Below are 14053 nucleotides of genomic sequence, written 5' to 3'. Positions count from 1 at the left end.
CACATTGTTGAAAACAAATGACATGCTCAAGACGTTACATTTGGCCAAAGAACACAGAGTGGTCTAAAGAGAAAGCAAAATTTGCCTTTTTTGGTCAAGGGGCTACTGAACGTTTATTGATTCCTAAACAATGAATTCAAACCACAGTAGGCTAAAGTACGACAGCTCAGGCATCGTGGTATGAGGATGTTTATCGTACACCAGACCTCATAGATCAACTTAAATTCATCACAGTATCTGAAAGGGTCTTGATGCCATTTGTCAAAAAGGAAATGCCCTTGAAATGGGTGTCAATAAGCAACAACCCAGAAAGCATGCAGCAGGTTTACTGATGTTAACCCAATAGAAACCTTGGGATGACACAAACCTGTTGACTTCGCTTTGCTTTTCTTTTTTGTTTTTTTTCTTTTAAACACACTGCTATGGTTTTAAGCACTACTGTAAGTCATAATGCCACTAACACACAGATGTGCAGCTATTCTCAGAAACGGTGCTTCTACAACTAAATATTAGCTTAGTGATTCAAAGAAAATATCTTCTTAAATGTTTAGGTTTGTATAGAAAAAAATGGGGAAGATTTATACTTCCTAGAATTTATTTTTTCTCATTTTCTGCAGATGGACTAATCCATCTAAAGAATGTTTCTCTCTTTTTCCCTAAAGCATTTCTATCATTTGAATTAAATTAGGATTTTGAGCGTAACTCACTTAAAAAAAACAAAACAAATATGTTGAATACAACTAGATTAATTTTAAGACTTGTTTATTGATTTTCCCTTTTAAAAATCCAACTTGAATTGACAGAATGCTGGTTGGCAAGTAAATATGGTTTAAGATGTTTGCCAGTGAGCACCAGTGATGTTACTATCTGATTAAGTTAAGGGGTTGTTTCACTCCTTTTAAGGACTCTAAACCATCTCTGTTCAGCTCTACTTCAGAATCCAAACTGGATTGTTTTATTCTACATTAAAATGATCTAAACAGAGGTATTGATTGGTAATACTCCAGTCGAGCTTGGATCTAATTTTTTCGCTGCATCCATACCTAAACAGATCAAAGGTCGTCTACATGCCAAATAAAGCCCTGAAATTACTTTTTTCCACAAATGGAATGAAGACTCCACAAATCACTGTATTTAAAATGATCGCTAATGAGTGAAGAATGATCCAATTAAGGTTTCATTTGTCTGGTGTGTTTTAGACGTCTTTGATCAAAGAAGAAATAAAATTATTTTCAAATTCCTGTTTTATGCGTCGTTACCTTTTTTGTCGTTGAACACCTACTTGTGTTTTGAGTCACGTGACCATCCGAGCCGAGGGCCAGCGGTGGCTCTGACTCCGCCCCTCCTGAACTCCGTCTCAGCTCCATCGTCCAGGTTGAACGAGGTGGAGTGGCTCCTCTTTAGCCTGCAAGAGATGCACATTTAAATATACACATTCATTTCAGTGCAAACACAGATGACACTATGCACCATGCATTACCTGCCAAAAAATTTCCTCAACCCGCTTGACTTCTTCTTGGTTTCTGGAGACGACGGAAGAGGAGCTGCATCGTGGGGTTTTTGTGGAGGAACACCAGCGAGATCAAGGTGCTCCGTGCCTTTACGTTCAGTCTCAGCTGCAAAAATTTAAAGAAGTTAAACTTGCATAGAGAACAGAGTTTAAAAGAAAGACGCACAACAATACACATATTTAACCAGACTTAAAGCTCACAGAGTAACATTTAAACACATGCATTTTGATGCCACTCATGCAAAACACTAAGTGCTAATTCCTTTACTCCTGCTCTGAACAGAGCAGTAAAATGGTTTTATTTCAGATGGCTTCCAGTCCTGTAGAAAAAAACAAGATTATCACTAAAAGGAGGAAATAAGAAAAATCCATTTCTCCTGCAGCTGCAGTTTTTTTATTAAACTCAAATCCATAATTTCTAAGTTTTCTAACATACTGTGTTATAATCCACATAATGAGGACACCTGTATACATGCTATGGTAAGTCATGTGGGGTCAAACTTTGGAAAACAGCTTTTTTGAGTAGATACATAAAAAACTGAAAAGTCAGAGTTAATACTTTCCATCTGGAGCTGCATTACTATAGTATAACAGAATCATCCTGATTCACTTCATTGGCACTCCAGATACAGTCTTCTCAATTTACAAGCATGTAACGAAACCCGAAGGTAAGTAATTTAGTTCTGTTTCAACTTCAAATAGGAAAGTTATACTCACCAAGGTTGGGCGAGCTGGCTGTCTGTTTGCCTCCTCGCAGCTTAAAGAAGCCGCGGCCGAATGAGGCACGGACCTTTTTGCTGCCAAAATTCCCATCGCTTGTGTTTCCCTTAGATAAGGAACTAGTTCCTGCTTTGCTTTTAACCTGGACAAATACACACCGACTGATAAAGATATGGACCAGAGAAGAACAGTGTTCCCTGCAGCTTTCAACCACTAGATGTCAGCAGGACTACTTGCAGAACAAATGGAGGATAAACGCTCAACAAAAGTTTTGACTTTAAATAAATAATAAATATATAGAACTGTATGTCATGTTCAGATGGGTCAGCATGCTTGGCTGGTTCTACCTGCTCAGTGCTGCCGGTCCCAGTCAAACCGTCACTGTGTGGATCATCTAAGGAGCTGAATCGACAACATTATTCAAATTTCAGTCAGAAATAAAACCAACCTCTGAATATAAACAGTTAGTCCAAACATCTACTGAAAATGCCAGCAAATGGCAACAGAAGGAGACTGCAGCAATCCTACAGACCTGAAGCAAGAAGTCCATGTTTTGTTAGTTTTTGCAAGTTAGCTCAATGCTTTGTCATTTTAGATTGTGAGTTAGAGCCATTTTCCTGCAGAAAGGTGAACCTCCACTCCAGTCTTTGCCACCTTTAACAACTACATCTATCTTTTCATTAACTTTGACTAGCTTCCCAGTCCCTGCTTAAAAAAGGCAACCCCACAGAAGGCTGCTGCCACCAACCATGTTTTATCAAGTGGGATGGTATATTTAGGTTGTTGTGCAATGGTTGTTTTCCTCCACACATCATTATTGCAAATTTAATTTTTAGTCTCATGTAACCGAAGTGATTTGTTTTGTTTTTTTTTACATATTTTTTGTGTCCTTTGCATTGCTGGTGGCAACATATCAACACAGACTTCGTATGGCTTTCTCCTTGACACTTCCATAAAAGCCCAGATCTGTAGTGTGCACAACTAATAGTTGCACCTGAAGTGTAGATCTCTGCAGCTCCACCAGAGATATGAACTTGTTTATTTGTCCTCATGAAGCCTTTTGTTCACCATACTTGCTAGATTAATAAGATTAAATGACACACAGGTGGCCGTTATTTAATAATCAGGTGACTTCTGAATGCAATTAGTTACATTGATTTTATTTAGGGGTATCAGTAACTGGAACTGAATATAGATGCACGCCCCATTTTCAGATTTGAAAAAGTTCAAGGGGTATGAATACTTAAGCAAAATACTGCAAAACAGAGTGAATATCCTCATTTGCCACATGATCGTCAATCAAATTTAAGACCCAACTAAATGTTTGTCCAAATTAAGTCTATAAATAAAACAGGAACCAATGTCTTATAATAAAAATTTCTAATTACCACATCAGAAGAGACATTTTCTGAATTTCAACAGCCAGAGGAGTCGCCCCCTGCTGAGTGTTTGATGAAATATAAGGTTAAGCTCTGCTTGTGCACTGAATTCAAATTTTTAACAAGTAACACTACTGAAAAAGTGAAATTTGCTGTGTCACATAGCACATTGAATGAAAAAGTCTTCCTAAGCAAATGGAACAAGAAAAAATGCCAACTTAATTACAATAAGGAGAGGAAGAGTAAACTTTAACCAACTAACACCCTAAATTAGTTTTGTTTTACCTTTGTGCTGCTTGTAGCTGTCGTTCTTTGTCCAGTTCATTCATTTCTGAGAGCACTGCTATGCATGGTATAGACTGAGAAAACAAAGAAATAATTACTTATTCAGTACGTTGTTTAGACAAGACATTAGAACAAGAAAGAGCCACAAAAGAGGCTCTGAACTCTTCAGGGAGATCATTTGAGAGTGGGAGGCTGAGGTTGGAGTTTTTCTAAAGGAAGTCTGGGGTTCATCCTGTGTCAGAGCTGGACAAAGGTTGGGTTTACCTCATCACAGCTCCTTCCTGCTTCCCCCTCCAACTCCAGGGTGACCTGATCCACCTCCATGGACACGGAAAGCGAGGGATCATCTGTGACATCAGCGTAGTCATCTTCTTTTAGCTTCTCTGTGAGAAAACAGTTCGCACAGTCATGCACTGAACCACAAAGGTGGCTTTAATCTACTTTCAGAGTTTAGTCATGCCTTTTAGGCTCTATAAATAATTACTAGTCAAAGATAAAATACTGATTGAATGTAACATCATAGTTGGTATGTTTGTACTTTAGGAGTGAAATCTGCACTGTGAACAATGTTCCCACCTCTTACTAACTCCTGCACTCTCCTGCACTTCGTCAATGACTCCTCAAGCTCTTTAATCCTTCTCTCCTGCGGAAAGACACACAAGCTGAAGTTATGACGCATCCAGGAAGTCAGACCAGCTGCTGACATACTAGTCTGTACCTTCTCGTCGTTCTCTGACGTCAGCAGCTCCAACACCCTCTTCATCTTCACCATCTCTGTATCTGGGAAGGTGAGGAAAAAAAGGGTTACTTATTGAAGTTTAACTCCAACTCTTTGTGGCTCTGAAAGAAGCCAACAGAAAACAGAAATAATGACACCAGCAGGGACTGAGTGCAGGCCAGCAGGGCTCTCATTTCAGCTTATTGATGCTGAAATCCTGGGTCATTTAGTCCCATTCAGTTAAATGTTTCATGCCAAAACTCTTGTTTTCCAGTCTGTAATTTCCAGACTAACCAAATCATTTAGTCTCATTATTAAAGTATAAATCCAAATGTTAACAATGAATTAATGGCAGATATTTGCATGAATGGATAAATAGATAGATGATTAAAAAAAAAATTTCTTTCATGACAGCTCAACTTGTAAACAACTTCAGGGTAGAACCAACATCATATTGGTGTCCAAGAGCATCCTGAGAAAGCATTACAGTCAGACAGAAAACCAGACCAACTTTGCTTGATGCACTCTCCTTTAAAACTCTACATTGCTTTGCCGGCTGCAAGGGTAAGATAAGGTCATTTATGGGGAAGGAGTAAGACAGTTTGATGTGTTCGGGATGGATGCTCCAGACAGTGGGATAAGGACCAATACACAATAAGACATTAAATTAATTTAACTGTAAGATGGACAGAAACTAATTAACACAAAACAGAAAGCTCCATGAATGCTGTAGTTGTAGGAATGTAAACCTTTTTTATTTTTTTTGCATAATCCTTATGAAGCCCAGGAAATTACGAGTTAGTGCATGAAATGAGAAAGAAGGAATTCAGACCGTTAAGAAAACAGATTGCACCTCTTTCTCCCCCCGCAATTCTGTTGTGGGTCTCCCCCTTCAACCTCCTCAGCTCCTCGTCTCGCTCCTCCAGATGCCTCTCCAGATCCTGCAGCTCCTCCTGTAGAGAATAATGAGCAAAATTGTCAAACTAAAAAGATTCACATCTGATAAGACAAGAGCCAGGGGGGCTTTTGTCAGATTTTCTGCAAGAAAAGGAAGACTTAAAATAATGTATACTAAAATTTCTCCCTTGGTTCATTGTGCTATCCAGCAGCTCTGTTTAAAATTTTTAAAAAGCAACCAGCACTGTTACAATGTCCAAGAGATGATGCAGCTCCTGGTGCAGCTGAATGTAGTGCCTTGTTGTTTAGATCCAAGCTTTTCCTCCCATGCCTTTCACTATCACCAAGAAACACAGCTGTCTAATTCTAGTTTGTCAAGAAGCTCTGCAATATTCACAGTTCTGATGGGGTACAGGGGAGACACAACCCTAACTATCGATTTAAGTAGGGGGCTTTAAGAAGTACCTGGAGTACCTTATGGGATAATTCAATAAACTCAAATAAAATATTAAATAGTTGCAGTCCTACTTTCTGTGATTGTTGTCTTTGGCTAAAACCCTCAATGCAAGGAAAAGACCAGGCCTGACCTTGCCATCAGTTTCCAGAGAAAGATGTATAAGCTATACTAAGCACAAAAAGTAAGGACATTTGGATGAATATTTGGTTGTTGTAAAATGCAGCTGCAGAGTGGAATATGGGGTTGGGGCCATGAAAAACTTTCACATCCTCTCTGGCAAACAGCTTTTGGTAGAGGCAGCGTGATGATGTGGGGGCATGTCCCTCATCATTATCACTGTCATTACAGGGACTTAATGCAGGGAGATCCCTTAATGAGATTCTCCAACCAGAGGCAATCCTATGTCTCCACTCCAAGGAAACAAACTATCCTGCAACACAGCCACATTGGCAGACCTGTGAAAAAGGCTGGTTAAAGAATAGTATGCCATCCCACAGCAATGTGTGACCAACCATGAGGAGAAAGAAGGCAGCAGGTCTGGGGTTGTGGTTATAAATGTTTTTTCTAAACACTACTTTACTGCTACTACAGTTATTAAGCAGTAAATAGCAGCAATCATATAACTGATTAAGGAATGGGGACGGGAGTACAAAGGTTTCTTTCTTCCCACTCCTTTTCAAGTTATTTTTCTTTGTTTTTGTATTCTATAGTGCATTATATTTATTTTATTTTGTATCTGTTTTCGTACTGGCATTAAATAAACCTTTAAAACAAACAAAATTAACAATGTGCCTTTTTTTTTTACTTCATCCTCCAATCAAGTAAACGAGAATGAACAAGAGTCAGTAGTAGAATAATGTTGATCAGACTACACCTCCCAGCATTCATTGCAGCTCCAGGATTCCTTTTCTGTCAAACCTTCTAAGAAGCAGCTTAACAAAGCTTTAAGATCTAGCTGTCCGATGATACAGTTACATTGGGGATTTTGATTAATCATAATTATTTATTCTGATTAGTAATTATAATTATTAAGTGCCAGTAGTCCAACAATCACAACTTCATAGTATATTTAGAATATCTAAAAACTGTGGATGATTTTGGTTAGGAATGATAAGTTATTAATTGTTGTTAAATTATAATTTGTAATGAATATTTAGAATCAAATAATCATATTTGCACAAGAATAAGATGTTTTGCAAATGCAAATTTGAATGAGAATTAAACTAGTTTTTCATGTACACAATCCACATACTCAGCCCACAGATCCTTTTAAATGGTTCCACAGTTGTAAAGGAAAAAGCAAGTTAGGATATTTATTGCTATTTATTATGTATTTAATTGATATTTATTGTTATAACAAATAATGTCTAAACCCAAATTTGTTTGGCTTGTTGTGTTAGATTTATTTAAAGAGCTCACAGTTAAGGCTTCATTTTTGCTTTTTTTGTTTTTTCCTGACTGAGAAACCAAGGCATGACGGCACCCAGCAGTAACTTCAGGTTGTATATTTACCCTAAGAACCTTTCACAGCCTTTGTATTTTTTCCCTCCATGTATTGAAGAAATCAGCCCTTCATTTTACCAAGTTAAATACAAGCTATTAACCAAGTATTAGATGTTTTAATTTGGACTTGTTTCTTTGTGCAAGTGACAGTATTCAGTGCAAGCTCATGTAATTCACTCCAACAAGCTGGTTAACAAAAAACCATGCAGAACAGTGAAGACTCAAAAGAAATACAGCCATCACACAACTTCTACCCAAAAGATTAACATTCAGAAAACGTATGGTCAAATTAAGATCATACACTGATTAACAAGCTAAATTTATGTAACCCTCATTGAAGCACTTACAAAAAGTGTGATGAAAGCAGTGTTCAGCAGGGAAGAAGTAGGAGCTTTGAAAAGAAAAAACAAAGGCTGGAGATTAAACCTTCACCTCATCTCCAGTGAAGCGCTTTGAGTTCCCCTTTGGATGCTATAAAGGTAAGCAGGTTGCAGAAAGACATAAAAAATTTTTTTTTTTTTAAATCACGTAGATGAAACAGAGATGAAAATCAGGAGCAAAGCTAAGTGATCAGGAAGGAAATAAGGACTAATCAGATGGGAGTAAGTCACAGTTATGGTATTATGTTACACTCACTTTGGCTCCTTTTAGTTTCTTCTCACACTGCAGTCTTTCATTCTCCATGTCAGTAATCCTGAACCTCAGGTCTGTCACTTCCTGGTACAAACCCTAGGGATTGAATAATAAAACAAAATTATTACTCATCAACCGCAGACACAAAACACTGTAGAAACTATTTACAGCAGTCTTTAAAAGTTAGCCTGCTCAGTATCAAGGAATACAAGCAGAAGCTGCACCTTCCTTCTACATGCTATGAATGGCTCATTGGATTTTACCTTCTTCATAAAACACCCTATACTTTGGTCCAAATTAGAACCAGTGATAATCAGCTACAGTGATGGAGTTGGAAAGTTTCCCATTTGTTTATTTAAAATAATAGCCATCAGAGCATGTTTCTTTTCAAACCTACTTAAATCAATATTACTGCTCATTTTGTTCCTGCTCCCAACACCAACTTACAGGACAGATGGCTTATTTGCTGCCTAATTGCATTCACAATCTGCCATTGTAAGAAGATCCAGTAATTGGCCAAGTACAACCTCCTTTACGTCAAGCAGGTTTAATGTATCAGTGCATGCAAAAATATATTTCCTAGGTTGTAAAATTATTCCAGTTTAACCTCAAGAGTACAAACAACACAACAAATACCACACTGCTGAAGTTTGTTAAAGAAGAGGCCAAAATGAAAAAGTGACTGCCTCAGCTCTTTAAGGTTTGCATCCATTTCTGAACAGCTTTCTTAAAGGTTTCCCCCCCCAAACTGTTTGTTTAGGTCATGACATCAAAATGAACATTTTTGTAAATGCTCTCTGTTAAATCACCATAAATATCTGTATAGTGAATTACTGCTGCTGTAATTCAATCATCATTTGACATCAGGAAGCCACTATGCTGTCATGTTTACTTCTACGTTATCTCCCCTTTGCTATGCTGCCCCCTGTCTGCAACCATAGGCAAATGTTTGGCAATTTCTGCATCTACCACCCCCCTCCCCCAAATCCAGCGTGGCAACTGTTCAGCATGAGTCAAAAATGTATTCTATTGCCAAAAAGACAAAAAATCAAGAAGAGGTGCACAGCAGTGACATGTGAAAGATCTCACCCACTCAAAGGTCTGAACTTAGTAGGCCTGTGTAACCTCTTTTGCGTTTCACCCATTCTTCTGTAGATTTGCTGATGTGTGTGCCATCATTGTCCTGTTGATGAACCAGTTTGGGTGATCTTCTATATCTTCTATTATTTTTTAAAGAGAAGATACTTTTTCCTTGCAGACAAACAAAAGGTTCCGTTTTTTGCTATGTGACGTGGACTTGATCCCGAAGAATACGTCAAGATTTTCTGCTTCTAACTTTAGACAAAAAGTTGTTGTCTTTGGACTAGAGTCTTTGAAAAAGAAACTGCTTAGCAGATTATGGCAATAAATTGGCCTCTGGTAAAACAAAAAAAATATATATATTGGTGTTATTTTTGACCAGGACATGTAATTTAAATCCCATATCAAACAGGTTTGTAGGATTTCCTTCTTTGGCTTCCCAGTTTTTGCCAAAATTAGAAATATCCTGTCCAGGAGTGATCCTGAAAAACTATTCTGTCCATTTGTTACTTCAAGGCTGGACTATTGTAATTCGTTACTCTCAGGATGTCCACAAAATGTAGTAAAAAGCCTTGAATTGATCCAAAACGCTCAATTCAAATGTAGAAGCTACACCTGACATTCTGTTTAGCTGAGAAATCTTCTGCGGGTGGGGTTGCCTTCTATGTTTAACTTTTCTTTCACATAGAAAGTACTCCTGGATCAGTGCTTCTGTGGTCTTGTTGTGTGTGTGCTCCGTTTTCTCAAACCCCCAGAAGAAGTGAATACCCACTGTCGCTACATGCTCATCCAGGAGGAGTTAAAGCTGCAAGTCACTGACGCGATGCAATCTGCTGGGTTTCCTTAGATAGAAAACTTTTTAACCAATTTAATAAACTTAATTTGACTGCACTGTTTGATAACTAGGATTGAATTAATTTTTTTGTAATATCCCTTCATGCGATATGTATTTTGATTGGTGCTACATGAATAAACAGAATTTGCAACTATCTAAAATGTTTTCATGAATAATTTTTCTGTCTGAAAACTGATGAACTTTAAAGTCTTTGGAATGTCTTTAGAACCCTTCTGAGATTGATAACCAGCAGAAGTTGCTTCTTAAAGGTTATTGTTGATGTCCTTTTGCCTTTGCATCGTTTACGCACATCTGCATGCTCCAAAGCAGCCAACTGCCAAACTTCCTTGTTTATCTAATTGTGCTCACACCGATCATGATCAGTTAATACAGCAATTTTCATAGGAGCACCTCGCTGCTATTTCCCTCTTACATGCTATGGAAGTAGCCTACGTGTACTTTTCATTGTAGCTTTGCTTTTTCTATATGTCCTAAATAATAATGTGGAATCGATATTGTGTGTTTTTCTGCACTTGAGGTTAGATTTGAATTATTGTAACGACTCGTAAAGATCTGATCATATTTAAGTATTTCCTGATAAGTAAAACCCTAGGAATGAAAGAGAGTGTACTTTATTTTCACAGTGACTAAGTTATGGCTCTTGAGTAGCTGGTTCTATACAACCTTCTGTTTGCTTTTAGAGTGTAAAACCACACAGTCTATTCTAGACGGTGAACGGAGACTAAGGAAAATTTAACTTTTACTCTGGAGAGCTGAAATCTGAGAGGGTGAGCAGGAGGGTTTCTGTCAGGAAACAGCTGCTCGAGTAAGAAGAGAGTTTTATGACCCCCTAAAAAAGTTCAACCAACACCACATGACAGATCCGAGTCCTCAAGCCAAGTGAGACGGACCTTTGTGATTTTAAAAACATTGACTGAAAGGACTGGACAGCTGCCAGGATTTGTGGTGTAGTTGCAACTTTAAAAAAGCCTCTATCTGCTCCATTTCACAGCCACTAAAATTATGTTTCCAAGGCTGGGGGATCTTACCTCATTGCCCCTGTGATCCCTCTCCAAAGCGGTTAGCTTCAGTTTCAGGCTTGACACCTCGGTCATCAACTCCAGCTTCTGGGTCTCCAGCGCCGTCCGCTTTAACAGCTCCTGAGGATCAGCACAGATAGTCAGTAAAGTAGCGCCGACATATCACAAATACAGCCTTTTCTAAAAAGGTAACAGTTTTCATTTCCAGTGATCTAGATTTATTAATAGCAGTAGCTTTGCGGTGGCCTCACCTGTTGAAGGAGCTCCTCAGCAGCATTCAGCTTCTCCCGATGAAGTTCCAGACTCTTGTCCAAGTCCCGAATCTTTTCTCCCTGCACCTCCACCTGGTCTGTCAACACACTGACCTGAATAGTATTGACAACTTTTAAATACGATGTTCATAACTTGTAAAATAAAAAAGCATTAGACTTTTAAGAAAAAGTCAAAAATTATTTTATTGCTGAATCTTTGAGATGAACAATCCAAATAAAGCAGAAACTGCTATACTTTCTCTTTTTATGCTATATTATGTTTATGGAGTTTAACAAAAAGAATAAAAGTTAAACATGACTTGACTCCAACCTCGACAACCATACAACAGGGTGTTGCCATTTAAAGAACCATTTTACCTGCTCTTCTAGTAAATAAGAACTGCCTAGAGCTATCCCTAAAACAAACATAACACTTTTGTTAATTGTTTTCTTTACCAAAACATGAAAGTCTATCTAACAATAAAAAATTTGAAAAATCACATTTAACTGTTGACTACTTAATTGGTATTATAATTAAGCTAAATAAAATTCTACATAATAATGAGAAATGAAAAAACACTTTCTGAATCTTATCAGATACAAAACACTGCAGACCTGTTTCAGTCTTTCTTTATTTGTAGAAAAATACACAAACATGCCCAAAACATAATGGAATAAAATGAAGGATATAGTTATTGTTGTAGTGTACCAAAAAAAAAAAAAAGAAAACATGTTTTGACCTTTCATACATTTTTCTCCAGGTACCTTCAAATGTCCCTTTTACTTTTAGCAAAAATACCCTTATTTCAAAATATTTTAAAAATATGAGTATTTTTATAACCTCCATCTGTTGTTCACTTAAAAGAGGTTTTGTATAAACTGCTGTTAATATGTGTAGTAAATTATAAAAGAAACAAATATTTGAAACTCTGAATGCAAAACCAACCCCAGTCATGACATTTACTATAACTACAATGAAAGTTTAACATTTTCTGATTTCTCTAATGCATATTGCCTTAGACTTTGAGTAAATGTTTGCCCCATCCCAACCAGAAAACAGAAACCATACTCTTCTCAGCACAGCTAACTGCATACTAAATTTACACAATCATACAGAATTGCACATTTAGAAAACAATAGCTCTGTTTTGCAGCAATGGATGGAGGTTTTTTCTTCACAAACCTGGAGAATAAGACACTCTTTGTCACTCTCCAGTCGTGAAAGACGGTCTTGATAGCCTGCCTCAGAGCTGTGGACGTTGGTCTGAAAGAGAAATAATAGACCATCTGTTTTGCTGTTATGAAAAACAAAATGTCTGATTTTTAACAAAGTTTCTTAAAACTCTTACTTCATGGAAATGAACTGGGAGGTAAAAAAGCCAGGGCATAATTTCTTTTTTTTTTATTATTGTTTGCCACAACAAAGAGTCTGAAATGAAGCAATCAGCTTCTCAATTAAAAGAAAAAAAAATACAGAATCTCAACACCGGTGTAAATCTTGAGCCTGTAACGATATGAATGCAATGCCGAGTCTTCAGCAGCCAGGACGTCTCGTTTTGGTCACTTGGTTTAATCAACAACAAAGAGCCTCTGAGGATGCTTTGGCTGCATGTTTTAGGCCACTGTCAATCAGTGGAAAAACTGAGAAAAATCCATTCATTCAAACAGTTAAATGTTGGAATTTAGTTAAATATGCAATCAAAGCTGACAGTAGTAAAAAGAAATGTAAATTCTCTAAATACTTGGCTACAGAAAAGCAAGTCTACCTGATGATGAACGTGAGGTTTCATTTTACGTTTTTGAGGGCAAATTATGTTATGATTTTTGCTTGTTTTGGCTTGTAATCCAAATTCCATACTTTCAAGATCCAAATGTAGAGATTACTAAGCTGATTTTTACATCTAAATACAAATATATTTACATTGAATTAACAATCAGTGTTCCTTCTTGTTTTTTAGACCAAAACCCCAGACTTTTCCAAAAGTATCACTAAGTTCTACCCTATTTTAGACCATTTTCAAAGTAGAAATATGAAAGTTCATCAAGAACTTAAATCCAGTATTTGAACAGAGATCAGGCCTTGAAAATAGAACCTGGAAATACCACAAACTTTAAGTAAGGACAAAAGGACAAAAAGATGGACGGACTAATTATAGTAGGACTGATGGAAAAACAAGAGACAAAAAGATCAACAGTGGCTAGAAAGAAAGATAAATGGACAGACGAATGATGTATACATAATGAACGAACATGGGTGGATTGATGGACAGGCAAACAGATGGATAGATGAGAAATAGACTGAGATATGGATGGATGGATAGATAGATGGATGAATACATAAAAAGATGGGCAAGGCACAAATGCATAAACAAGGAACAGAGGAATTTAAAAACAAAATGAAGGACGGCAGGGTGGAAATTAGCGGCATTTCCCGGATTGCCAGGTAATAAACAAAGTTGGTTCCAAAAACGCTCATTTGACGAATAAACAGAGCATCACCTCCAAGCTGCTCTGATGACTGTTCTCTAACTGTTCTCTGTGATGAAGATGGAAAAGACATTACACAGAAGCTGTGTTACCGATGCACACCTTCTAAATACTGTAGGAGTTTCCACTGCTCAGGACTTGCTGAGCATCCTCGGGCAAAATGGCATAAAGAGAAAAAAAATAAAATTATATATACACAGGTCCTTCTCAAAATATTAGCATATTGTGATAAAGTTAATTATTTTCCATAATGTCATGA

At 37.3% G+C, this 14053-nt stretch overlaps 1 protein-coding gene across 4 annotated transcripts in view; it reads right to left on the bottom strand.

Moving 5' to 3' along the window:
- Positions 1-14053, bottom strand: part of ppfibp1a (PPFIA binding protein 1a) — a 35834-nt gene that overhangs the window by 4589 nt on the left and 17192 nt on the right. The window contains exons 4-17 of one of the 4 annotated variants that reach the window (XM_047389417.1): positions 12491-12571; positions 11309-11422; positions 11067-11177; positions 8106-8198; positions 7902-7940; positions 5445-5565; positions 4613-4674; positions 4471-4537; positions 4159-4277; positions 3895-3968; positions 2578-2632; positions 2228-2372; positions 1481-1616; positions 1283-1405 (exon numbers count right to left, since the gene is read on the bottom strand). In XM_047389417.1, the coding sequence (XP_047245373.1) occupies positions 1283-1405; positions 1481-1616; positions 2228-2372; positions 2578-2632; positions 3895-3968; positions 4159-4277; positions 4471-4537; positions 4613-4674; positions 5445-5565; positions 7902-7940; positions 8106-8198; positions 11067-11177; positions 11309-11422; positions 12491-12571 (1340 nt within the window). The remainder of the gene's footprint in view (positions 1-1282; positions 1406-1480; positions 1617-2227; positions 2373-2577; positions 2633-3894; positions 3969-4158; positions 4278-4470; positions 4538-4612; positions 4675-5444; positions 5566-7901; positions 7941-8105; positions 8199-11066; positions 11178-11308; positions 11423-12490; positions 12572-14053) is intronic. The other 3 variants (XM_047389418.1, XM_047389420.1, XM_047389421.1) reach the window with 3 other exon arrangements.

The sequence above is a fragment of the Girardinichthys multiradiatus genome, chromosome 17 (assembly GCF_021462225.1).
Source record: "Girardinichthys multiradiatus isolate DD_20200921_A chromosome 17, DD_fGirMul_XY1, whole genome shotgun sequence".
Taxonomy (NCBI): domain Eukaryota; kingdom Metazoa; phylum Chordata; class Actinopteri; order Cyprinodontiformes; family Goodeidae; genus Girardinichthys; species Girardinichthys multiradiatus.
The sequence above is the reverse complement of the archived record's forward strand: the minus strand, read 5'-3'. Positions and strand labels throughout refer to the sequence as shown.